At 33.3% G+C, this 27,197-nt stretch overlaps 1 protein-coding gene and 1 non-coding gene across 2 annotated transcripts in view; both read left to right on the top strand.

Annotated features, from left to right (window-relative positions):
• Nucleotides 1-27,197, top strand: part of LOC134248028 (uncharacterized) — a 66,400-nt gene that overhangs the window by 6,996 nt on the left and 32,207 nt on the right. Inside the window, exons 7-24 of the mRNA XM_062730445.1 lie at nucleotides 72-124; nucleotides 927-1,124; nucleotides 2,244-2,382; nucleotides 2,656-2,869; nucleotides 2,991-3,352; nucleotides 3,536-3,714; nucleotides 4,121-4,248; nucleotides 5,716-5,885; nucleotides 8,069-8,196; nucleotides 8,927-9,040; nucleotides 9,132-9,225; nucleotides 9,995-10,105; nucleotides 10,456-10,654; nucleotides 10,724-10,924; nucleotides 12,336-12,397; nucleotides 15,971-16,047; nucleotides 16,664-16,802; nucleotides 25,688-25,856. Coding sequence (XP_062586429.1) covers nucleotides 72-124; nucleotides 927-1,124; nucleotides 2,244-2,382; nucleotides 2,656-2,869; nucleotides 2,991-3,352; nucleotides 3,536-3,714; nucleotides 4,121-4,248; nucleotides 5,716-5,885; nucleotides 8,069-8,196; nucleotides 8,927-9,040; nucleotides 9,132-9,225; nucleotides 9,995-10,105; nucleotides 10,456-10,654; nucleotides 10,724-10,924; nucleotides 12,336-12,397; nucleotides 15,971-16,047; nucleotides 16,664-16,802; nucleotides 25,688-25,856 — 2,737 coding nt within the window. The remainder of the gene's footprint in view (nucleotides 1-71; nucleotides 125-926; nucleotides 1,125-2,243; nucleotides 2,383-2,655; nucleotides 2,870-2,990; nucleotides 3,353-3,535; nucleotides 3,715-4,120; nucleotides 4,249-5,715; nucleotides 5,886-8,068; nucleotides 8,197-8,926; nucleotides 9,041-9,131; nucleotides 9,226-9,994; nucleotides 10,106-10,455; nucleotides 10,655-10,723; nucleotides 10,925-12,335; nucleotides 12,398-15,970; nucleotides 16,048-16,663; nucleotides 16,803-25,687; nucleotides 25,857-27,197) is intronic.
• On the top strand, nucleotides 4,907-4,979 carry Trnas-cga (transfer RNA serine (anticodon CGA)). Its single transcript has one exon. It is a non-coding gene; the product is annotated as a tRNA-Ser (tRNA).

Raw genomic sequence — 27,197 nt, 5'->3', positions numbered from 1 at the left:
TTAATTGATGTTTTGATTTTTTGAAATTTATACTGCATATTTTTATAAATTCCTTTCTTTTATCATGATAGCTGGCTCTCAAAGAAAAGTATATGGCTGCCTTCTACCAGAAGAAGAGAGTGAGGTATGGTGTTTAAAGGGAAATAAAGCTACTTTCAATAATAGAAAAATTACAAATGTATAATACTTTATTCATGTAGGGAATTTATTCCAAGAGTTAAGTTTTAAAATATTTCTATCTCCTTACACAATTGGGGTTTGATGATTTCATAGATCAAGTTTAAAATAAAACTGAACTCCTTTTGTTTGCATGGTTACATTGTCTAGCAGGAATGATAACTCTGAATCAAATGTTTTACTCATGATGATTTAGTGTCTGTTAGCCATCACCATAAATTTTACTAAAGGAGTTAAACTCCTTGTGTTCAAAAAATATTTATCAGGTTGAAGTATAAAAAAAATTTTCAACCCCCCTTGATTAAATTTACTGTGCAATCCATGTGCAATCCATGGCAATGTTAAAAAAAAAACCAAGAGGGTAGTGCATTTCGTCTGACAATGAAATAATCATAGATAGAATTACTGAACATTTTCATCAATATAAAGTAAAGCATTTTATTGAAAACTTATAAGTTATATACCACTGTAAATTGCTTTTTGAATTCATGGATTAAGCAATGCTGTATTTTTTTTTACTGTAAATGTTTTAACTGTAAGTTATTTTCATCCATATAATAACAATTTTAGTGTCATATAAATGTATTTTATCAATGATATTTCATCATTTAAAATAATTGATGGATAAAAAAGGCTTAAAATATATAATTTAACTTAATTTTCATAACCAGAATTTGCAAGTAACTTTATGACAAATTAAATGATGAAATGGCCTTATAAAGTTAATCAAGATATTCTGACATTTTCAGGATTCAGGCGATGAAGTCCCAGAAAATGTGACTTTTGCCCCCCGTGATGTTAACCCCAGTAAGATACAAGCCAAGGACAATGTTCATGGTATTGGATACCGTGGCCTTGACCCCAGAAAGGCTCTTCCTGGCAGCCATGTTAACCTGTTTGCCGCACCCGCCATAACGAAGACAGGCAAAAGAGGCATCAGAGGAACGGTATGTAGTATTGTTAAAGGCATTAAATTTACAACATTCCATTTAATTTTGGCATTATTTTTTTGATACAAAGGGAAAAAGATATAGCTGTTACAATATTTCTTTAAAATACACAATTTAAAGCAGGCTATTACTTCTAGTAAATTTTAGACAAATTCTCTAAAAACACAGAAGACTAAATTTACATGTAGGAAAAACATTCCTCCTTGCTGAAAAGATAAGAGGTACCTTTTTATATGAAAATCACTGTTGCGGGCATTAAAAGATATATAGGTAGCTTTTTATGCAAAAACCACCAATACATGTATTGATTGAAACACTGCTGTACACTTAGACATTTTAGCACAAGTGAATGCATAAAATTATCACTGAGAATTTTTTTTGGTGACATCTTTTAGATTTAGAGTAACATTTCTGGCATATTATCTCAAGACAATAACATTTTTGTAATATGTACCTGGAGATGTTAAACATTAGATGACTGTTTTTTCTCATCAGGCATTTGGGGTAGGGGCCCTGTAATGTATAGCTGGAAATGTTGACATTTAAGGACTCTCTAAACACTGAACACTAAAGAGGTCTATTTATAAGGTACTTTTATGCACTTAGAGTGATCTGCCCTTCGATGTAAGATCAAATAAATTGTTATTTACAGTTAATTACATGATTTGTAATAGATTAAAATATTTTTAGCATTATATAAGACCAAGAGTAAGAAATTTAGTCAATTATTTTCATTTATTTTCCCAATGTAAGAAAATAACAGTGATTTCTGCTCACAAATAGTCCATTGTCTTTGGACATTAAAGCATGTACTATGTTCTAAATGAATGAAAAAGTCTCAATATATAAATCATTTTATGATATATTTTTTTCTGAGTCCAAAAAACAGTTTCTGTTAGTGTTTAGAGCTTCCTTAATGGACTGTTTTTTCTGGTCAGGCGTTTGGGGTGGGAGCCCTGTAATATCTGGAGATGTTAACATTATTGCTTTTTCTGGTCAGGCATTTGGGGTGGGGGCCCTGTAATATATACCTGTTAACATTAGATGACTGTTTTTCTTGTCAGGCGTTTGGGGTGGGGGCCCTGTAAGATGTTTACATTATTGTTTTCCCGGCAGGCGTTTGGGGTGGGAGCCCTGGAGGAGGAGGATGAGGACATCTATGGACAGGACCACCTCTCTAACTACGACATGACCATGGAGATGGAGGGTGACGATCACATGGGGTGGACAGCTCCAGGGAAGGGCAAAAAACATGGTAAATGTCTCATTACAGGTTGTTAAACAATGTATACATGTATCAAATAAATTCCACAATTTTTTACTTTAAGAAATTGTTCATCAGAAAGACAAATTGAAATTCATTGCATCAAGGATGAGAAAATCTGCACACTTATCATAGTGTTTATAAATGAATTTGCTATATTTTTAAAAACAATTTAAGAAATGGTTCAATTGTACCGGGTAATATGAAATTTTATAAATTCTTATTACATATAGTTATTACTGTTACCCATTCCTCAATTTATAGATGTTCCCCTGGGATATGTTGGTAATTTACTTGAGGGGTTCACCCTGTCTGGGAAGAGACTGCCTCCGAGGAAGATATTCTCTCCTCCACAAATTCCTAGAGACTTCAGGCCCGTCCATACCTTTATAAAGGAGGTCAACACGCAGGATACCAGTAAGAAAACAGAGCAAGATGCGATTTCAAGGGGGATAACTCTTGGAGAAACGCCTGTGTTTGGTAAATATAGTTTAAGATAATTTGGATTCTGTAAAAACAATAAATGATTTAGATATATTATTCTTTGACTTATAAGACTTCCTATATAAATAACTTCTGCTATGCTTTTTTCACACACACACCTCTGTCTTTGATTTGATTCCACAAAAAGACAAGGAAAGATTGAAAACAGCAAAGTCCAGAACAGATCAGCAGAGTGACAATGTCCAGACTCCCAGCATCACAGGGAATAATTCCTCCACTACAGATACCCAGACTGGTCACTCTAAGTCACCATCCATCTCCACTACTGTAGAGGGCAGGGAAGGGACACATCAGCCTGTCCCCACCTCTACTTCTGCCTCAGAAAAATCCCCATTAACCGTTAACCTCCGGACATTGTCAGCAGGAAGAGGTGCTGTGTTTAGTCCCTTCATAAAGGATCCAGACAAGCAGAGAAGATATGACGTGTACACCAAGCTCGTCAAAGAGGGAAATCCAGGTATGATGTGACATGTAAAACTCTGCAATGGTAACACTATGCAAAAACAGTATCTATGATGCTAGAAATTACACATGTGACCATCTCTTTCAATTTGTAAATCAAAAACCTTACAAATAATTTATCTACAAGCAAAAATTAAGGAAAACATTCAGACATACTAAAGATTTCTTTGATTTGTAGACGCTTATGAGGAAGTAGCAGAGGGTCACATGACCGAGTGGGAGAGGGAGAGAGAGAAGGAGGAGTTTGAGAAGGCTGCCAAGTTCTACAAACCGATGGCCGGTATGATGGCATCCCGCTTCACCAGAGCCAAGTACCACGACGACGATGATAAAGTGGAGATGCCGGCTCAGGAGCAGGTACAGAGGATGAATATAGATATTATAGACAGGACACCGGGTATATGCAAAGCTTAATGAGTTAAGATGCATGAATAGATCCTTCATATACACAGTTGTACTCAGTACATAAGCCATCAGGATTTTTAAATCCTATGAATGATTCTTCATGCAAAATGGATTAAAAATGTCATTGATAAACTTTCTGAAATACATAGATTTGTTCGAGTTTGAAGCTTGGACAGGTATGAAAAAAATACTATTCATAGTAATTAGGCTAAACAAAACCAATTCTTAAAATTTTAAGAATATACTTGGATGATGTGTTATTAAGAAATACATCTTAACAGAAGTCCATACAATCTTGCATTTGAATATTTAAATGGCTCAGTATTGTATTTAAAAGATTCTGTCCTTTCTTTGAAAGGGAGATAAGAACGACCGCCAGAGTGCTGCTAGAATGAAGATGTATGGACCATTAACTCGTGATACTTATGAATGGCATCCAGATAGGGTTGTCTGCAAGCGTTTCAACATCCCAGATCCCTACCCAGGGTGAGCAGATCATCTTTCTATCATCATTTTAATTCCTATGTTAATATGCTTTTTAGAAACAGTTTCTGTTAATGTAATTGATATGTTCATGTGTGATATCAGTAATGTCAATGGTGTGTGGCAATGCACTTTGAAAAAATATTTCAGAGTGCGTTAAGAGTGTACATAAACATTTTTTACCTTGGGGACATATATAAAATATGCATAAAACAAAAAAACTCTAGACTTAGATTATAGTAATTGAGAGAATCAATTTGTATTAATTATATCTTTCAAAAAATGTTTTAATTTACATGTACTCATTTAACCTCATTGGAAACAATGAGAAGACAAGTAGAAGAGCTCTCAGCCCAACTCTTTTTTTCTTATACATTGTACATAGCCATCTGTAGCAAATTGAAAGTAGACACCTCCCTCAAAGGTAAGCCCCAATTTTCTATGCCTATATATATCTTTGCAAAACATTTGTGTGCCTAAGACCCCTGTCCCGGTACCGATACCTATGCTACACCGAAATATTTACATTTGCAAATGTTTCCCTTTATATAACACTACTGAAAGCAATGCATATCTATAACTATATAAATAGAGGTTCCTCGTACGTCATAAACGTGCCACGTAATTTCTCTGTGGCGGTCAGCTGGGTTCGATCACCGGTGGCCAGATAGCTCAGTTGGTAGAGCACCTGACCCGACTTTCAGGGGGCCTGGGTTCGAATCCCGGTCTGGTCCACTGCATTTTCTCCTCACCTGTTACATTTGGTGCCGTGACCAGGATCTAAAAGGTGAAAGACCTGCTATGGATGAGCCTTGATTGGGACCAAAGACCTTTAAGGAGGGAGAAAATGCAGCGGACCAGACCGGGATTCGAACCTGGGCCCCCTGAAACTCCGTCCGGTCAGGTGCTCTACCAACTGAGCTATCTGGCCACCGGTGATCGAACCCAGCTGACCACCACATTAATGGTATGGGCCTTGGATATTGGCCTGGATAGCTTAGTGGGTAGAACACCTGACTAGAGATGCAGGGGTCTCAGGTTCGATTCCCGGTCCAGTCATACATTTTCTCCTTTCCTGTTACATCTCTGTGATCTCATAAATATTTGACGCACATGCTGTTGGGTTTGAAAAATTAAACATTTCCTGCATTAAAAGTCATAATCAGGCAAATATAAAATATGAATAAGTTACAAATGTAAATATAAGTTATAAACAAATTTTTCAGAGTGCGTTAATATGGTCGATATTAACACACTTTGTAAAGAAATTTTATTTTTTCAAAGTGTGTTGATTTGGTCTCAAATTTAACGCACTTTGAAAAATTTTTTCAAAGTGCATAATTTTTCAAAGTGTGTTGTAACAATGGTGTTTCCATATGACATATCAGTAAATGTCTATTCCAAATTTTAAAAAAATGTGGTTTGATATACAGTGTATCTAATAATTATCCACATTCTGTTTTCGTTTAGATCTACTATCACTGGTGTCCCCAAAATAAAAAGAGACAAATATACTGTGTTCAACTTCCTGAACTTCTCATCCAATGAACCAGAGGAGCAAAAATCCTCCCCTCAGGAACAGAGATCCATGCCAAAGGAGGGTGAGATCCGGGCTCTTCCTGCTCCTGAGGACAAACAGGGTGAATAGTTTGTATTTTGTTCTTAACTGATCCGGCAGTGTCTGATAAAGCTTTATGCTGATATTAAGGGTCATCGATACTCTGATAAGAGAGATAACTCTTAATGACATAAATGTCTATTATTCCTTTATAGATTTTTCAGGTTGAAGTGTCCTTTTTCCCCACTTTTGCCCCACAAGCTATGCTATAATTGTTTGTATTTTACTTATAAAATACATTTCTTTTGGAAAATCATAAAGGTTCAAGCATCATTTTATATGAGTGAGCAGAGGGTTTATGAACCTTAAAAGAAAATGTGTATAATTAATAAAATCATAGTTTTAATAAGTACATGTATCTATTTTTGAAAACTCTGAGAAGATATTTGAATTGATTTTGAAAAATCATGCTAAGCTTGTCTCTGAATGATGTTTTGATATTTTTAGCTCACCTCAACGAAGTTGGGGGGAGCTTATGTGATACCCTCGGCGTCGGTGTCGGCGTCCCAGGTTAAGGTTAAGTTTTTTGGAGCAGTTTTCTTTTTAATTACTTCTGTGTCCTATACTGATTAGACATGCAAGGAAGATGGTTTTAGTGTGTTTTATTGTACCAGAAAAAGTTTCAGATGCTGCAATTTCAGCAAAGGAATTACCAGGTTAATGTTTTTGGAGCAGGTTAACATTTTTGGTGCAGTTTTTGGTGTGGGTTTCATTTCCAAGTAACTATAAGCCCTATGTTGACCAAACTTGCATGGATGATACATCTAAGGATGCATACTACCGGGCTTGCTTCGGATGCTGAATCTGACCTACATTTTCCGGTTGAGTGAACAGGTTAAAGTTTTTGGTGTAGGTTTCATTTCCAAGTAACTATAAGCCCTATGTTGACCAAACTTGCATGGATGATACATCTAAGGATGCATACTACCGGGCTTGCTTCGGATGCTGAATCTGACCTACATTTTCCGGTTGAGTGAACAGGTTAAAGTTTTTGGTGTAGGTTTCATTGCCAAGTAACTATAAGCCCTATGTTGACCAAACTTGCATGGATGATACATCTAAGGATGCATACTACCGGGCTTGCTTCGGATGCTGAATCTGACCTACATTTTCCGGTTGAGTGAACAGGTTAAAGTTTTTGGTGTAGGTTTCATTTCCAAGTAACTATAAGTCCTATGTTGACCAAACTTGCATGGATGATACATCTAAGGATGCATACTACCGGGCTTACTTCGGATGCTGAATATGACCTACATTTTCCAGTTGAGTGAACAGGTTAAAGTTTTTGGTGCAGGTTTCATTTGCAAGTAACTATAAGCCCTATGTTGACCAAACTTGCATGGATGATACATCTAAGGATGCATACTACTGGGCTTGCTTCGGATGCTGAATATGACCTACATTTTCCAGTTGAGCGAACAGGTTAATGTTTTTGGTGCAGGTTTCATTTGCAAGTAACTTTAAGCCCTATGTTGACCAAACTTGCATGGATGATACATCTAAGGATGCACACTACCAAGCTTGCTTCGGATGCTGAATCTGACCTACATTTTCCGGTTGAGTGAATAGTTAAAAGTTTTTGGTGCAGGTTTCATTTCCAAGGAACTATGAGTTCTTTAATAATGACCAGTCTTGCATAGATGATACATCTAAGGATGCATACTTCCAGGCTTGCTTCGGATGCTGAATCTGACCTTCTTTTTGTGGATGAGTGAAAATGTTAGTTTTGATGCATGTTTCATTTCCAATAAACTATGAGCCCTATAATGAGCAAACTTGCATGGATGATACATCTAAGGATGCACACTAATGGACTTGCTTCGGATGCTGAATTGGACATACATTTTTCAGATAACTGATCTCAGATAGACAAGGTAAAAGTTATGGTTGCAGGTCTATTACCAAAAACTATAAGGCTTATATAACATTGTATAAACCAAACTTGCACAAATGCTGCATCAAGAGATGAAAACTCTCAAATTTGCTTCAGATGTTGGATTTTCATTACATTTTCATGAAGAAGAAGTAGTTTAAATTTTTTATGTAGGTCTATTTCAAAGTATCAGATCAAAATTGCTTTTAAAAATATTTTCATTTTTGGAATGTATACTTTTTGTTGGTTAATTGTGTGACTTTGCCTTACTGAAAGACAACATTCGTTGAGGTGAGCTCTGTAATCTCTGATTACCTATGTTTTTCATTCAGATAAAACAGGGGGAATATCTTTCAAGATAAATTCATCCCAATCTAAAGTGACAACATCGATTTTCTCTTCGTTGAATGAGGAAAAACTTAAAGATCAGCCTCCAAACTCCCAAACTCAAGACAAAGAGGTATACATGAATAAAAAATCCTGAAGTAATAAAAATCTCTGTTCTAAATTTTCAGGTGTTAAAAGATGTAAATATTGTACCAGAAAAGTAAAAAAAAAAAAACTGTTTTAAAACATTTAACTGAGTTGAGGACCCTCTCTACACCAGTGCAAAATATTTTGGGACATTGAGAAAAATATATTGTATAAAGGTGATAATATTGAGATTATCTATTTAATTTTCACTATATGGTATGTGTCATTGACCCCCAGGAAAAAGGTTCAAACACAACACAGTACCAGTGAACAGAAATCAATGTTCTTTACCTCCATCGAGACAATACATGTACCCTGGTAAATAACGTTGGATTAATTCATCTTGGCCTTTTGCAATGTGATGAATGTTAACAAACTGAGTAATATACTGCAAATTTCTATATTTTAGAATTAAGAGCTAGGGGCAGATCACTATAACTGCAGAAAAATACCATAGAATCAGAACTCTTTAGTGTGCATTGTAGAGAGGGTTCTTAAGTACACTGTATTTTAAAAAAAAAAATAGTGTAAGAGTTTTAAGCTGTAATTTATTTAGCAAAGCTTCTCTGATGACTTTTGGCATAAAATGTAAGCTTCTGAATTTATTATTCTTTTTTAATGCATTATTTTAGAATGCTGTATAAATGCAATAAATTATGTCACTTGAGATTTTTATTGATACATGATATTTGATTTGCACTTACAATCAATTATAGGAAGACTCTAGGCCCTGTATGGACCTGTTTGAGGCTATTTTTGGAAACACAGACTCTGAGGAGTCAGATGAGGAAAAACAACACTCAGTCACACAGCCAATGGACGCTGAGTCAGTCACACCAAATCCCAAACTATGACTGAGAGGCAAAGTATAGGAGAGTCTAGATGTAGCCAGAGTAACTGACAGCCAATGGACAATCAAAGGGAGGCAAATCTGATACAGAAGAGGCACCAGTAGTGAAAACAGCACCTCCAGGGAACTCCATCTTCTCACATTTATTTAAAAAACCAGAAAAAGGTAGTGTATAATATTAGATGTACTCCTCCTTAAATGATCAAGGTGTAGCATGAAATTTAAGAAAGAAATCTACATTTATCCTTTAAGACCGCGGAACATTAACTGGCAAAATTGGAAATATACAGCATACGTCATTTCTAGCTGTTACAATCAAAACATTCACTGATAGACAATGAAATGGGCGGGTACAATTGGAAAGGGAAAACATCGGAAATTGAAGATCTTTTCAATCCACCTGTGTTTTCAGAGCAAAGATTTCCAAAAATCAAAATTTCAACTCCCAAATACATATTGTTTGAAGTTCACATTAGGGAGGCAAATCTGAAGTAAAGATTATTTTTCAGAGATATTTGATTCTAGAAGGGGGGGGGGGTACCAGTCATGGCTTAACATGAAATATATTTTATTCCTAGGATTATAAGAGTGCAGGGGTTTTATACTTATTCTCACTGAAAACTGTTGGACAACTTTATGTAAAATCGTTCCCCCCCCCCCCCCAACTCAAGGATATACATATATTTACACAGAAATTTATTTCTCCCTTACAAAAAAAAAAAAAAAAAAAAAAAAAACTGTACCAAAATTGAAATTATTTGTCTTCTGGTAATGTAATAATATTGGATTGAAAATGTTTCGATCTGCAATTTCAATCCTTATATGATCAAAGTGTTTCATTGTCATCAAAATGTTTTGATTGTACAGATAGAAATGACATACTGTGTATTTATTTTGCCTTTATAATTAAAAAAAAAACCTTGCTGTTTTATAGAGGAACCTAACCGTTTGCCTGGTGCCCCTGTTGTCATAGAAACACTAGAAAAGAGGCTCTCAGGTGACAGTAGAGATTTGTTTGGTCCAGATCTTCCTCCCTCAATGAAAGGTAAATACTCATATTAAAAATAAATTTTTGGTAAAGAAAACTTTAAAAAACTTTATGTTTAGACAGAAAATATCAGAGAAAGGGAAAAATCTGAAGGAAATTTGAGAGAGAAAAAAAACATGCTGTATTTGAACTCTTGAACTTCATTGAAAGAGGAATGGTTTACATGTTAACTCATGTGGTATTCACATACATACATGTACTGAAAACAAATAGGGCAATTTATGAATAAATATTTCATCCTTTTTATTCTGCTTATAAGATGCCCTTATGGGAGGAGACATATTGCTGTGTTATTCGTACTTAAATCTGTATGATATGTGACCTTGTTTTTGACTTTGTATATATAGATCAGTCAAGTGGAAGCATGAATATGCAGTCACAGCACAGGTTTAAAGATCAAGAAAGGAGTGAAGAAAGTGGACACAAAGAACCCTATAGAGATAGAGAGAAGGATAGATACAAAGAAAGACAGACAGATAGAGATAGAGAGAAGGATAGATACAGAAATAAACAGACAGACAGGCATAGAGATAGGAGCAGAGACAAGTACAGAGGGAAGGAAGGAGAGGAGAAGGAATACCACAGAGACAAGTGGATAGAGAGAAAAGAACAGAGTTCTAGTGAGAGAGAGAAAAAGAAAGACAAGCATAAAAAACACAAACACAACAAAAGTAAAAAGTCAAAACACAAGAAAAAGCATAAAAAGGAGAAAAAGAGCCATAACAGGGATAAGTATACACAGGGCAGCTCATCTGATGCTGACAGTGAGAGTGATAGTGACACGCCCATAACAAACCTGGAACTGCTTCAGAAAGTCAGAACTCTCTCAAGATCGGGAAAATTATAGCATTAATACATACATATACAGAGAAATTACTTACATGAATGTCAATAAATAATTTTATTGTTTACAATGCATTTTGTTTGATTATGTAAAATGCTTAAGCAATGAATCATTATTTCTTGAAATACATAGTCTCATAACTGCAACGTTGTGTGCCAACAAAGTGATAAATGTGTGTTAGCATTTATGAGACTATATCTATCATAAAATGATTCATTGCTTAATTTACTTTATTTTTTAGGTGTGTGCATATACAAATTTAGTAATGCGCGCTTTTGGTCAATTGGAGGCGATTATTTTAAAGCAATATAAGCTGCATTTTTGGAAATTTCATTTTGTTGTTAAAATGTGTTATTATGATTAATCTATGTTATCTAAACCATTATGATCAAAAACCAGAATAAAGTTTAAAAATGTTTCATATGCTTATATTAAGAAATATAATTGTACATTTTTTAACTTTCTGTTCTTCTAGCAAATATGAACAAAAGAGGATTATAAACGTTCTATTTTCCTGTCATTGAAATAGTTAATAACAAATTTGAAATTTTTTTTTTTCGATGTCAAATATGCAGCTCATATTGCTTTAAATGTTAGCTTATGATGTTGCACTCCTCGGCTTTCATATGATCTCCATTCAGTTTATATGCAAAAAACATATGTAATGTAAATATTGGTTTATATCATAAAAACCAAAGGAATAAAAAAAATATTTAAAATATTAAGATTACAAGATTAGTAAATTTTCTCCCCTCATTCTTGTCTGGTAAAAGGAGGACTTGAAAGCTCTGTCTGTCGGTCTGTAATTGTCTTGTTATCAGATACGCAGGGATGTAAAAAAGTGTTCCTCTGTCAAGTTTGACACTTCAGTCCTCATACTGCAGTACGGCTAGAATAATATGTGTTATGAAGATAGGATATGTGGACGTTCAGACACTAATTAATGAAAAAGTTATATGAAATATTTTTGTATCATCTCTAATAATATATGGACGTTTATTATAAGTAATATTTTTCACAAAATTTGAATTATGAATTTCACATTATAAATAGCACATAAGTGCATGTTGATTTTATCTATCTTTTTAACGTCTTTTAAGTTATGTCATTATAAATTGTGTAACAACAGTATTGAGCTGTCGCGCAGGATCTACTTCCCGTATTCTTTTAAACCAGTTAAAAAAAAAGTCACAAGACAAACATTAATTGTTCACCCTTAAGAGTATAGGAGGCGATTTGATCGCGACAGGCCTGGTATTTAACAAACCGTGGCGTGTACACAATAGAGCTGCAGGTTTGAGGAAGTGATAATATTGGGCGAGTATCCAGACTACTAGTTAGATTTAGGAGAGTTTTTTTCGGGGGATAAAGAAGGCGTGTCGGGAGGATGTATCCGACACTGGTTATTATGGGGTGCCTCTTTTGGGCTGGAGTAAAATCAGAAGGTAGGACTTGCTCTTTTTCGTTTGTTTTGACTCATTCATGTGTGTTCACTGGTGTGTGTCATTGCTGGCCTATTTTTAAAACAGGTGTGAAAATAAACATACCGAAAATACCTTTGGGTTTATTCCGCATAGTTGGATTTAATTTCAATGATTCATTGAATTCTCATATTTATCACTTAATATTCGAAAAAATTAAATATTAAAATAACTGCAGTGTACGTAATAGCTAATTAAGTATATTCATTAAAACAATACCTATATATGTGAAGATGCTTGTAGATATATATATATGAAAACAGTCTGATTCTTGGTTTGCTTTATAACAGCATATACAAGATTCTCTCAAAATATTTTCGAAACAAGTACGTGTATGTGTGTGTGTTTTTGCTATAAAGTTTATATTTTTATTTAAAATCTATAAATGTTTTTCTGCCATTCATATATACATGTAAATTTAAATGCGTGTAATTTGGAACTATCTGTACAAGTTCAAAGTACGTTCTGCATTTCAAAATCTGTTGCTGGTATTTATAATAAAATATATATCATATCAAAATACTTAGTAAACAATTATACGCCAGTGATATACATGCAGGTTGACACCTGACCTTTCAGTAATAGAGAAATATACATACCACAGGGTATTATCATGAAATAAACAAGAAACACTTTTGTAGTGTTTATCATAGAGAAAACAATTGGAAATGGAAATATGTACATATATACACGTACTACATCTATTCTATTCTATGAGAGAAAGTAAATTGCTTTTCTACTGAAATAAACCATTATCTAGATAAGTCAAAACTTTCTCGAGTGACGAGACTTGTACTAATGTCCTTTCAATATCATATCCTTAACACTATTTCCTTATGAAATTCATTTATTGATAAAAATTTAAAAAAAGTCTAACAAAGAAGGGAAAATGTTGTAAAAATTAAAAAGATAATTTAAAAAGTGAAATACATGTATGTATTTTAGTGTATGTATCATATCTTTTTAGAAAAGTTATTTATTTTTTTTGATTGGTTGATTAACACACTTTTAAAGATTTATATTTAATCATAAAATTACTTTGCAGCATAGGTAAAACAGAGTAAAATAGAGAAGGGAAAATAGACTCACGTATTTATGTTTTAAACTTTTATTGTTCAGGTGTCCTTGAAATCTTTTCCATTGGAAAAAAATCGATAATGGATTTTAAATCATAAATGACAGACATTAAGGTGTTTAATCTCTTATTCTTGTCATGTACACAATATTTTAACCATCAAAAACTTTGATAATATATTTCAAACTTAAGTAATAAACTTGGTTTTCGATAAAAAAAAAAGAAGTTAAAAGTATAACATTTAATCATGTAAATGTAATTTATCGTAATATTTTGTTCGCAGATTGATGTTATAATAAAGAGAAAAGCAATATTTTTAAATTCCAACGAAGAATTTGACACCATAAATTAACGCGTTCTAAAATTGTTAGTACATATTCATCTGAACTTCAAATAATGTACAGTGCGTTGTAGCTCCAGTTCTTTATTGTTGGTTGACCAAAACTGCCTATTCTTAGTGAAAGGAATAGTTTTTAAAAACATCAATATTATTTTTATCATTTATTCCCAGCTCTCTGATTGGCTCAAACTTGATCACATGATTTAGTATATAACAGCATAAAGACTTGAGTTACTATTTATAGAATCTGAAATGCGTATCTTGAGGTTTCTTAAAATGGAGATATTTCCGTGAAACAAAATAGTACTGTATTCAATCAAAGCTAATACAGTGTATGATTTGATGTTTCTAGAAAAAAAATATTTATTTCAACTTTTACTAACTTTTACTAACTTTTTTTCTATGTTCTGTATTTGATGAGACAAAAGAAGGCATTGGATTAGGATTACTTTAAAACATATTTGATATGTGTGTCAAATATTGATACAAAACTTAATCAAATAAATGAAGTATTCTGAATAAGTAAATCGTCTAAATCACTCCATCAATATAAAGGAAACGCATTTACATTAAACGGTGTAATTTATTTTGATCTCTAGTCTCTAATTGTTAAAGGGAGAAAACTTTTCCAATTATTTTCTTAATGTGTTTTGTCAATCTATGTAAAAAATAATATAACAAATGTAGCCCTTTGATGAGGTCAATTCATAGATATATCACACAGAAAAGCATATCGACCTCGCACTTCGTGCTCGGTCACACTGTATATATCTATGGATTGACCTCATCAAAGGGCTATATTTATATAATATAAACTCACAATTTAAACATATATTTCATTTTTTTAATAACTTTGAAATCTTTTGCACATATATACTCCCCGTCAATGGAAACGCAACACCCTGTTTTTAGGGTGAAAATTATATATAGGTTATAACTATGTACCAAAAAAAATAAGGACATCTTTTACTTTGCCAAATCTGTTATTTAACGGTTGAATTAATTTCTTTCCATTACCGGAAGTTGCATTTAAGCCATCTTAACAGAATTCAAAATTTTGCATTTTTACTAAAATTTTAACAATATTTTGGGTTTTCAAGGTTTTGAAGCTGTTAACCATAAGTATTGTACCAAAAGGCCAGGATAAAATCCTTCTTTCTATACAGAAGCAATTGTGATGTGATGCCTATATTTCCTCAAAATGACTGAAATCAATAAGGGGGATGTTTTAGGAGTTATGTGTTACCTTCTAAAGTTTAATGATAGCATTAAAAATGAAAATATATCTTTAAAAATAATTTTACAAAACATGAATACTCAATTTAAACATTGAATGTTTTTTTTAATCTTGGAAAGAAACAAATACCAGGTAATTAAATCTTAAAACATCCCCCCTTCCGACCATTTAATTAAAACGTGCTAGTCCGCCATATACAACAAATGCAGCCAGATTTCTACCAAGCATTAGGTTTATAGACATCTTAATCTGAGCGAAAATAGTATTCTTGGGCATTTTTAAAAGCACGTTTTTCCGATACTCGGTCGAATTTTCTCTAACTTGGCGTAGTGTAGCAACTTTTGGACTTCCGGTCAAGAAACTTTCATTTATTCTATTGAAACACATGAGCCTGATGAGTAGTTATATAGTGTAAATTTGCATCTTCACTCTTTTTTTCTTTATTTTGAGAATTTTTAGCATCAGCAATGAAAATCAATCATTTTGAGGAAATATAGGCATCACTTCCGGTAAAGAAAGAAGGATTTTTTCCCTGGCGTTTTAGTACAATACTTATGATTAACAGCTACAAAACCTCAAAAACCCAAAATATTGTTAACATTTTTATATAAAATGCAAAATTTTGATTTCTGTTAAGAGGGCTAGAAAGCAACTTCCGGTAGTGGAAAGAAATTCATTTAACCGTTAAATAATTGATTTGGTAAAGTAAAAGTTGTCCTAACTTTTTGGTACATAGTTATAACTCGAATATAATTTTCAACCTAAAAATAGGGTGTTGCGTTTCCATTGACGGTGAGTATATAACAAGTATAAAAAGTCGCGTTTTGCAGGATTATACTTTTTATTGTCTTTCAAAGAACGTAATTCTAAAATTTTATAATTTAGAGTTGTACGTCTCGACTCCGACGACCATCTTAAGTGTAGACACATCAACTTTACAGACATCGACTATTATCACCAAGGTAATTCTGTCCAGAGCAGTCTTCTGTGACACACTGTAGTAAGGATGTGAAAAGCTTGAGATCTCGTTCCTTCACGGAACCTTAAAACATAAGCTAGTTTGCTAAATAAAAGCTGCAGAGCTTTTGCTCTCCGAAAAAATATATATTGATTGACCGGAAAGCTGGTCTATCAATATATATTTTTCGGAGAGCTACAGTTCTGCAGCTATAGTTAAATAACGTTTTTTTTTTATTATATCAGTTTGAAATTTAAAAACAAATGGTAGAACATATGAATTTCTGAGAAAAATGAAGTAAATTGTTTATTACTTTTATTTTGAATTTGGATTATATCGCTGGTAATTTGACCATAATTAAATCCACTGTCATTTCACAAATTTTAATTTATAAATTCTTGTAACAAATCTCAATAGGCTTTAAACTTGTGCACTCATTTTAATTGAATTTATTGGTCCATTTTTTAAAAATGTTATTTAAAATGAATATTTCTTGTGTGTGTTTTTTGATCTTTATTCTTTATGTGTTCATTTCTTTTAGGTTGACTTTAATCATTTTATCCATTTATTCTGTTAAATTTGTTCTCCATAAATAGAAATTCTTACTGTTTTTTTCGTAGGAGAACGGACGTTTGTTGGGATTGGCCGCAGACTGGAGAAACCAGAAACTTTATTATACCGACGTGTCATCTAATGGCGCAGGCATATACGAATCTGATCTACAGGGGAACAATGTCAAGAAACTAGTTCAGTACCCAGGTAAACGCTCCCTCATTTACAAACAGCAATGACAAAACAGCATAAGGGGAAATGCATGTAACCCTCTTTTTCTAAATAGCAGTGCATAAGAATTAAATAATTTGCAGGAAAATACTTCTTTTTCTAATATTAGCATTCAAGTTAGTAAATTATCAATAATGCTCGAAGGTTTTAAAGTTCATGGCTTAAAAAAAATCATACATGTATTTCGTGTGGTAGGTAATTTCTTGGCAACTAATGTTCCTTAACATATTGAATAATATTTTCAGCTAAGTTGTAGCTAGTTGAATTCTTGTTTTCTATTTCGTACATTTCATTTGTTTAAGAAATATATACTGCCCTAAAAAGAAAAAAACCTTTGCTCTGATCTAAATACCGGTAACATCAAGTTCTCTTATGAGATTAAGTAGCTTTGATGGCTTCTCTATAAGATCCACTCACAACATAAACCGCTGCTGAGTGATGGGGAACCCCAATGTCTCATCTCTTCTCTGTAACAATACTTAGTGTGTGTCATGAGAACAAGACGTGTGTATTCCCCGAAAATTATATACATTCTACTTAGTCCGACTCTCGAGCTTCCCGCGTCGTTATAAACCGCGGCCAAAGACAAGTGTGCAATCATCTCCCATTCTGGAAATGCCTAAATCGGACTTCGGACTATATTTAACAAGATGCGAGTTAACATTCCTTTTATGCCCCTAATAAGATTAAAGAGTATATATACTTTTTAGCTCACCTGAGCCGAAGGTAGTGAAAAACTGAATTGTAGAAATCACGACCCCCAGGGTTTGGGCGGGGCCACAATGGGGGGGAATCAAAATTTTACATAAATACATTTTGGTAAAATCTTTAAAGATCTTCTTCTCAAGAACCACTGGGCCAGAAAAGCTGAAACTTTTTTGTAGAAGCATCCTGGGGTTTATGTAGATTCTAAATTGTTCAAATCATGACCCCCGGGGGTTGGGCGGGGCCACAATAGGAATTCAAATTTTACATAGAAATATATAGGAAAAAACTTTAAAAATCTTCTTCTCAAGAGCTACTTGGCCAGAAAACTGAAACTTATGTGGAAGCATCCTGGGGTAGTATAAATTTTAGATAGTCCGAATTATGACCAGTGGGGTATGATGGGGTCACAATAGGTATTACAAGGGGGAAATATGGTTAAGAATAGCATGGTCAAAGCTTCTTAGGTGTGCGATGTGACCCATGGACCTCTTGTTTGCCATGTCTGTCCGTCCGTCTAGCTGTATGTCCGCAAAAACTTTAACGTTACCTATAGCCTTGAATCGTTGGAGCTATGACTTTCTACATTTATACATCACATTTGTATTCCACGTTACAATATCTTTGATCTCATGACCTTCGAGTTTTGCACACTTTTGCAACAAAAAAAGTTCAAGCTTTAACCTTGGCCGCCATATTTTTGGTGCTATATAGCTTTTGTATTTCAAACAGATATTTATTGTGACAAGACCTTTCCATGAGTATTTAAATATTTTTGACATATTGACCTTGACCCAACCCACTTAAATTCTGTAACCTTGACCATAACTTTTGAACAGTTAGCACCAGGACCTTTCTTTTGATAAGGTCTTTCCTTGGATACAAACAATTTTGACCCTAGGGTTGACACACGTTTGAAAAACTTTATCCCTAACCATAACTTTTGAACAGTCGTTGTTTACATGAGTATTTCTTATGACAAGGCCTTCCCTTAGGTGCATTTAGTTTTACCCTTTGACCTTAAAAATAAACTTTAACCCACATTAAAAAATACGGCGTTTTTTTAAATCTAGACCATGTAGTTGTTACGCTTTGCGCCATGCAAAATAGTAATTTTTTGATCCATGGGTATCAATCTTTTAAAGTACGGAGTAATATAAATAATGCAGTTAAAATTCAACAAAAGAAATCTCTAGTTTATATTCTGGTTATACGACTATTTATAAAACTTGACATTTAAGATGAAGTTCGACTTTTCCATTTACTTGTCATATTATCCCATAATGTCGTCTTAGTTCTGTTCATTCAAAATAGCACATATTTCCTTCCCTATTACTTAAAACTGTGGGTTTCAGCGTTATTTCTTCCTTGAAGGACAATCAATGGATCTATGGTGGCCTCGTCACGTGATTCTCAGGAAAACAAAACACTTTAAACACTTACAAACTGAAGAGAGTTTAATGTTGGTGTCCAAACACACACTCGATCTAATTTTACACTTATACTGATAACATCATACTACTTTTTTTTTATTAATAGATATGATTTAATTCAACCCAAAAAGTTAAGTGGTTGTAAAACCAAACAAAAAATAAACTTAAACAAGATGTGTTTGTAAATATTTGAAATGTGAAATATAAAACCCTAGCACCACCTGTTCAAAGGTTATGACCAAGGTTAACGTTTTTAAGGTAGGACAAACTCCGAGGTCAAGGTCAAAGAGTGAAGGTTGTTAGTTTCTAAAGAAAGGCCTTGTCTCAAAGATTCCAAATGGGAAGTATGAAAGTGTTGGCCCTTACCCTTAAAGTTATGGCCAAGGTTAAAGTTTGTAAAAAGTAGGTCAAACTCCACGGTCAAGGTAAAAGGATCAAAGTTGGTGATATTTAATAAAAGGTCTTCTCACAAATATTACATATGTGAAGTATTAAAGCTCTAGCCCTTACTGTTCAAAAGTTATGGCCAAGGTTAAAGTTTGTAAAAAGTAGGTCAAACTCCTAGGTCAAGGTCAGAGGGTAAAAGTTGTTGGTATCCAATGAAAGGTCTTTTCACAAGGATTACATTTGTGAAGTTTGAAAGCCCTAGCCCTTACCGTCCAAAAGTTATGGCCAAATTAAAAGTTTTTTCGTAAGTACGGAAATATCCAATATCAAAAATGATTGGTTTCAAATGAATGGTCTTGCCAAAAAGAATTGATTTTGAAATATGAAATACTAACTCCAAGGTCAAGGTCAAGGGTCACAGTTCTTGGTATCCAATGAAGCGTCTCCTCACAAGAAATACGTGTGCTAAGTATGAAAGCCCTAGCCCTTACGGTTCAAAAGTTATGACCAAGGTTAAAGTTTTTTCATAAGTACAGAAATCTCCAAGGTCAAGGTCAAAGTTGTTTGTACTCAATGAAAGGTATTGTCACAAAGAATACATATATGAAGTATTAAAGTCCTGGTATCTACTGTTCAAAAGATATGATTAAAGTAAAAGTTTGGAATTTTTGTGTAAAAGTGGGTCTAACTCCGAGGTCAAAAGGTCAAATTTGGTGGTACCCAAAGATAGGTCTTGTCACAAGGAATACACATGTGAAATATGAAAGTGATAGTTCCACTAAATCAAAAGTAATGGGCATGGTTAAAGTTTTTGCGGACAAACAGACAGACAGAGAGACAGACACACACACACACAGCTAGAGAGAGAGAGAGAGAGAGAGAGAGAGAGAGAGAGAGAGAGAGAGAGAGAGAAGTATATATACCCCGAAACATCGTTTACGGGGGCATAAAAAACAACAACAACAAATTTTATATGAACAGTGTTGATTGAGCAAAAGGACAAACTCTGTTAATTTAGTGTCATGCATCAAAGAAAATGAGTAGACAAGGCATGCAAAAGGACTATGGTGCGACAAACATGAAGGGAAAAATGAAATATCGATTATATGAAAATTTTCCATGATATTTTAAAGTATACTTTATGTAAAATCTATACAATTTACAAATATCTCACAAATACTGATTTCATTTGCCAGTGTTTTGATTTTTACATCAAACAAGGGGCCAAACTCGGCTGTTAACATACCTCGTCCTTTGAAATTACTAAAATCTGCAACATAAAAACTTTCAACTTTTTAACACTATACAACTGTTGCAACCACTATTGAAATAACGACCACTATTGAAATAATTATATCAATAGTGGTTGAAAGTGCATTTCAATAGCAAACATAGTTAGTAGCCACTGTTGAAATACAACCACTATTGAAATAATTATATCAATAGTGGTTGAGATTGTATTTTAATAACAAACATAGGTAATAACCACTTTTGAAATACGACCACTATTGAAATAATTATTTCAATAGTGGTTGAGAGCGCATTTCAATAACAAAGATAGGTAATAACAACTTTTGAAATACAACCACTGTTGAAATAATTATTTCAATAATGGTGAGAGTGCATTTCAGTAACAAACATAGATAGTTACCATTATTGAAATACTACTACTATTGAAATAATTATTTCGATAGTGGGTTAGATTCATTTCAATAAGAAACATAGGTTGCAACCACTATTGAAATAATGTTCACTTTTGAAATAAAAATTTCAGTATGGATTAAATTATTGATTTTAATAGTGCATTGAACAATGAATCCAATAATATATTGAAATAATTATTTCAAAAGTTGCTGAGGCGGTGAAACTTTTTTTCAATTCTGGTAGTATATTTCAATAGTGGTTGAACCCTATGGTTACCATATTGAAATGCACTCTCACCCACTATAAAACAGGTTGGGGGGAAACGTAAATTCCGCTATAATAGTGGTATTTCACTATTATAGTGAAATTACGCTATATTTCCAGTCGTGGATACCCTCAATTTCACCCGATACCATGCAAGGCGTTTGAACCGCACGTCATGGTGGGTATTACAATGAACAAAAACTGTCATGCTTGCATGTTTTGAATTTTAATAAATTTTCTACCGTTGCGTTTGAAAATGCGAGCACTCTTTTTTTAACGGAAGTTGCATTTTTAACATAGCAACCGATGATTGCGGGGATATATAATATAAGCCTGTTTGAATCTCACTTATTGCTCATTAATGTGCACAAATTAATGTTTGTTACAATTGTCAACTTAAACTGGAAAGGGTTTATTGAATTAAACAAGAAAAAAATTATTTCTGTCTGCATGGTTACGGGTATGGAGGCCCGTTATGGTAAACGGAAAGACCCATTATAGCAAACATGAAAAAAGAGTGTATTGATAAACTCGATATCTTTTCTCTTAACAAAATCAATTTATAATAAATAATCCAAAAATTACATATAAACGATCCCAGAAAATATATCTACTTTTCAATATCGGCTGGTTAATTGTTTATTTCAGAAAAAAAGACTCAATTTATTTCGGTGTCGGTAATATTTAACAAGAGTGTCTGTAACCTTATTTTAACACATGTTCAAATAATTATAATTCAACAATCTTTTTAACTCCGCACAAATGTATCTTATTTAACATTTTATGGTTATGCACTTAGGCAAAAATGATTTAACTTTAAAATCTGAGAGAAATAGCTATAGTTTTTTTTTTTTTTTTGTTATTTAAAAAAATATTCATATCTAATTATATTCATATGAAATGAAAGTATATAGCAAAAAATCACACTAAAAGTATTAATTTTTCAGACTTTTAGATTTATGCCATTGTATTATTGTTTAAACTACAAGGAAACTTCAAATAACAAATCATCACTGCTCAGCATAAGAAGTGTCTAAAATATCTTCGACTCAATTTATATTTTCCACAATTAAAAATTGATGTAAAACATCAAATTAGCCGCAAACAATTTAGCATTTGAAAAAGTACTTTCACAATTCTGAAAGCATATCCATGCAATGGAAGTGCAAGATATTCAAAGCTGAAGTAGAATCTTGAAAAGCGTATATTTTCATTTACAATCAATTCTTTTATCATAGACTTCATAGGCGTTAGAACCGGAGGGTGCTAGGGGCGCCTAGCCCCCACCCCCACTTTCTTGCAAGGATAGACATTTTCTTTGTATTGAAAATTGGGGTTTATCTTTTTTGTTGGTTTAACCCCCCCCCCCACTTTCAATTAGCCACCCTTTCAATTTGCTTCAGACTCCTATGGACTTTATTACATCGATGAATATATATCTGATGAGCAAATGCATTAAAATATGTATATCCGTACTTATTTAAAAAAAAAATTATTTGTATTGCTTCGAAGACAGTCTGAAATAAAAATGACCGAACCACGTGCACCCTGGATCTTGTGATAATTCCTATGTTTTTCTGCAAAATAGGCTATGCTGCAAGGCACTGTGCAAAATGTGGAAACGAAATTATTCTTGTATCATTGGCAGCATTCGCAGCTATAACATATTCAAAACAATTTTTACGAGTTGAAGAGTTTTTGATTTTTTATTAACCATGCACTTTATGCACCACGTCATTATGATGCGACCGGAAAATCAAAATTTCCTTTTATATATATGTAATACCTTTTGTAAACTCTTTTTACGAGTATATAGTCAAAAATTATCAAATAACTTGATGAGAAATGACAATGAAATTGAAACATTATAACAATAATATTTTAAATTTTACTGATGATTTTCTACATGTTATCAATGAAGAATTATTATACTGAACTTTTACAAAAATAACTTTTCATTTTCCATGTTCACTATTTAACAACCATGTACAAAAAGATCGGCTGCAGAAGCGGTCGATAATAATGGGTCTTTCCGTTTACCATAACGAGCCTCCATACCCGTAACCATGCAGACAGAAATAATCTTTTTCTTGTTTAATTCAATAAACCCTTTCCAGTTTAAGTTGACAATTGTAACAAACATTAATTTGTGCACATTAATGAGCAATAAGTGAGATTCAAACAGGCTTATATATCCCCGCAATCATCGGTTGCTATGTTAAAAATGCAACTTCCGTTAAAAAAAGAGTGCTAGCATTTTCAAACGCAACGGTAGAAAATTTATTAAAATTCAAAACATGCAAGCATGACAGTTTTTGTTCATTGTAATACCCACCATGACGTGCGGTTCAAACGCCTTTTATGGTATCTGGTGAAATTGAGGGTATCCACGACTGGAAATATAGCGTAATTTCACTATAATAGTGAAATACCACTATTATAGCGGAATTTACGTTTCCCCCCAACCTGTTAAATAATTAGTTCAGTAGTGCTCGTATTTCAATAGTGGTTGAAACCTATGGTTATTATATTGAAATGCACTCTCACCCACTACTGAAATAATTATTTCAATAGTGGTCGTATTTCAATAGTGGTTACTAACTTTGTTTGCTACTGAAATGCACTCTCAACCACTATTGATATAATTATATCAATAGTGGTCGTTATTTCAATAGTGGTTGCAACATACAGCTATTCCCTACGATAAAATAAGTCCAAGATTCTTGACATTATAGACAGCTGCCTTTTCAATAAGAATATACTAAACCTTGCATTTTTTTCATTAAAACATTCTGATGGTAGACACAAATACTCTGAAAAGGATATTAAAATGATATTTGAGTTTTTGTTTAACATGAATTAGATCTTCCAAGAATGTCGGAATTCCAATGAGAACAAATCGTGCCCTATTATAAAATGACTTTTTTTGTATTCATATGAAGCAGAATTTATTTAATCACTTATAGTATATGAGAAAAGAAACAACGGTTGCTGCTGCCTTCAATTTAATATTTTTAGATCACCTGAGCAGAAGGCTCAAGTGAGCTTTTCTGATCACATTTTGTCCGTCGTCCGTCCGTCCGTCTGTCTGTCTGTCCGTCCGTCTGTAAACTTTTCACATTTTCGACTTCTCAAGAACCACAGGGCCAATTTTGAACAAACTTAATACAAAGCATCCTTGGATAAAGGGAAATTTAAATTGTTAAAATGAAGGGCCAAGTCCTCTCACAATGGGAGATAATCAAGAAAAGACAAAAATAGGGTGGGGTCATTAAAAAATCTTCTTCTCAAGAACCACTGGGCCAATAAGGCTGAAACTTATGTGGAAGCACCCTGGGATAGTGTAAATTCTAAATTGTTCAAATCATGACCCCGGAGGTTGGGCGGGGTCACAATGGAGAATCAAATTTTTACATAGAAATATATAGGAAAAATCTTCTTCTCAAGAACCACTGGGCCAGAAAAGCTGAAACTGATATGGAAGCACCCTTGGGTAGTGTAGATTCTAAATTGTTCAAATCATGACCCCCGGGTGTAGGGCTGAGCCACAATGGGGAATCAATGTTTTACATAGAAATATATATATAGGAAAAATCTTTGAAAATCTTCTTCTCAAGAACCACTGGGCCAGAAAAGCTGAAACTGATGTGGAAGCACCCTGTGGTAGTTTAAATTCTAAATTGTTCAAATCATGACCCCCGGGTGTAGGGCGGGGCCACAATGGGGAATCAAAGTTTTACATAGAAATATATAAGAAAAAACTTTAAAAATCTTCTTCTCAAGACCCACTGGGCTAGAAAAGCTGAAACTTATGTGAAAGCATCCTGGTGTAGTGTAGATTCTAAATTGTTCAAATCATGACCCCTGAGGGTAGGGCGGGGCCACAATGGGGAATCAATTTTTTACATAGAAATATATAGGAAAAATCTTTGAAAATCTTCTTCTCAAGAACCACTGGACCAGAAAAGCTGAAACTTATGTGGAAGCATCCTGGGTACTGTAGATTTCAAATCTGTAAATTATGATCATTGGTGTAGGGTGGGGTCACAATATGTATTACAAGGGGGAAATCTGGTAAAAAACAATATGACAAAAGATTCTCAGGTGAGCGATGTGGCCCATGGGCCTCTTGTTAAAGATATCGACAACGAATTCAATTAACAATAGTTACTTCAAGTTATATGTTGACTAAATATAGGTCTGACATGTCTGTTTCATACTCAGACATTTTACTAGAAAAGTACATTTATTTATTTTAAGAACTTTAATGACCTTTGAGCTTGAATACTGTTCCATAAATGATATTTCATTATAGTAATGCCCAAGTTCACAAATAATCAAAGATTAAGGTAGAAATTCTTAAATTTTAGTAAAAAAAATATCTAAATTGATACCCATGTATAATATTGTACTTTATGTAATTGACAGACATGGAACCCGTGGGTCTGGCCGTGGACTGGGTTTACAGACACCTGTACTGGACAGACTCCGTCTACAGGTCAGTTATGATGTCAAACCTGGACGGCACGGGACGAATCACCATAGTAACGGAAAATCTCGTCATTCCTCGGGGCATCGCTGTGGATCCAAAGAATAGGTAGGTAAACGAAGAATCATATCACAGATGAAATTCCGAAGATACTTATGAATATTAATATATTACATATAATTCAAACTGCCATTATGGCTATTAAATTGAAAGCCAAATTATATATACATGTATAACAAATGTTTTCTTTTTGTAAAAAGAAGATTCTTGATCTCTGGTAAATGAGAAAAAAAAAGTGATATATCGAATCTCATAAACCAGTATATTCCAAGTCACTATTTGTAAAGATTTTAAAAACAAACTATATTTTAAATCCAAAACATTTTAACAGTATTGTTAAATAAGTATGAAACTTGCAGCCGATGCATATTTTTTTTAAACAAAGTACAAGTATAAATTATTTTTTGAAATGATTATCCTTCGCACAAATACCAAGGTTGTACAAATAACATAATAACAATTCTCAACGCCACGTTGTGTAAAATCGATTTTAAGATTAGAGACTATTTTTTAAAATGTTATAAATTTTGTGTGCCAATTTATAACATTTTTATGAACAGTTTCTATTCTTAAAAATCGATTTTACACAACGTATAATATGTAATGTTCTTATATAATTTGTGCAAGCTTTTAAAAGTGACTAATAATTTTTGTGCCAGGAAGGACAGCTATGAAAAAAATAATTTGATCCATACTTGTAATATAATGAAATAATTCCTAGCTTTCTGAATTAATACTTGTAGTTTCTAACAATGTAAAGATCATACCAATGCAAGGTTAAAATTTGAACACCCCCCCCCCCCGAAAAAAAGGAGAAAGAATATACTGAGAAATTCCACAGCGACACATGACCAAAAATGTTTGCATATTTAGGAAAATTGTTATGTTTATTCAAATTTATTGTAAGCCAACTTTTTTTACATCTGTACGAAGGCCCATTGAGCTCATTTTTGTAGGTTAATAAAATGAATTTTCGCGAATAAACGCAAAACTTTTGCGAATAAACGAGAAACTTCCGCGTTATATCGCGAAGTTATGCCATGTGTATATGCAATGTTACTTAGAGACCTTTGATCTCGAATGACAGATGTGAAACATGAAGGCAGACGGGAACTTCTATGAATTTATGATTGACTTTTTCTCAGAAGATTTAAAGGAGAAATGAAGCGAGAATAGGATAGATTAGTATTCAGATTTTTGAATTTTATTAAAATCCCTACTAATTAATAAAATGACTATTCCTTTAAAGATTTTCTTGTTTTCACGTGTTTAATTCAAGAAATTCTTAAGACTAATTTTTTTTAATGAATTTATGAATGACTTTTTCTCAGAAGATGTAAAGGAGAAATGACGCAAGAATAGGATAGATTAGTATTCAGATTTTTGCAT

Source organism: Saccostrea cucullata, unplaced genomic scaffold, assembly GCF_032062105.1.
Source record: "Saccostrea cucullata isolate Sc308-1 unplaced genomic scaffold, CSIRO_AGI_Scuc_v1 ctg1393, whole genome shotgun sequence".
Taxonomy (NCBI): Eukaryota; Metazoa; Mollusca; class Bivalvia; order Ostreida; family Ostreidae; genus Saccostrea; species Saccostrea cuccullata.
This window is presented reverse-complemented; position numbering and strand designations above follow the sequence as displayed.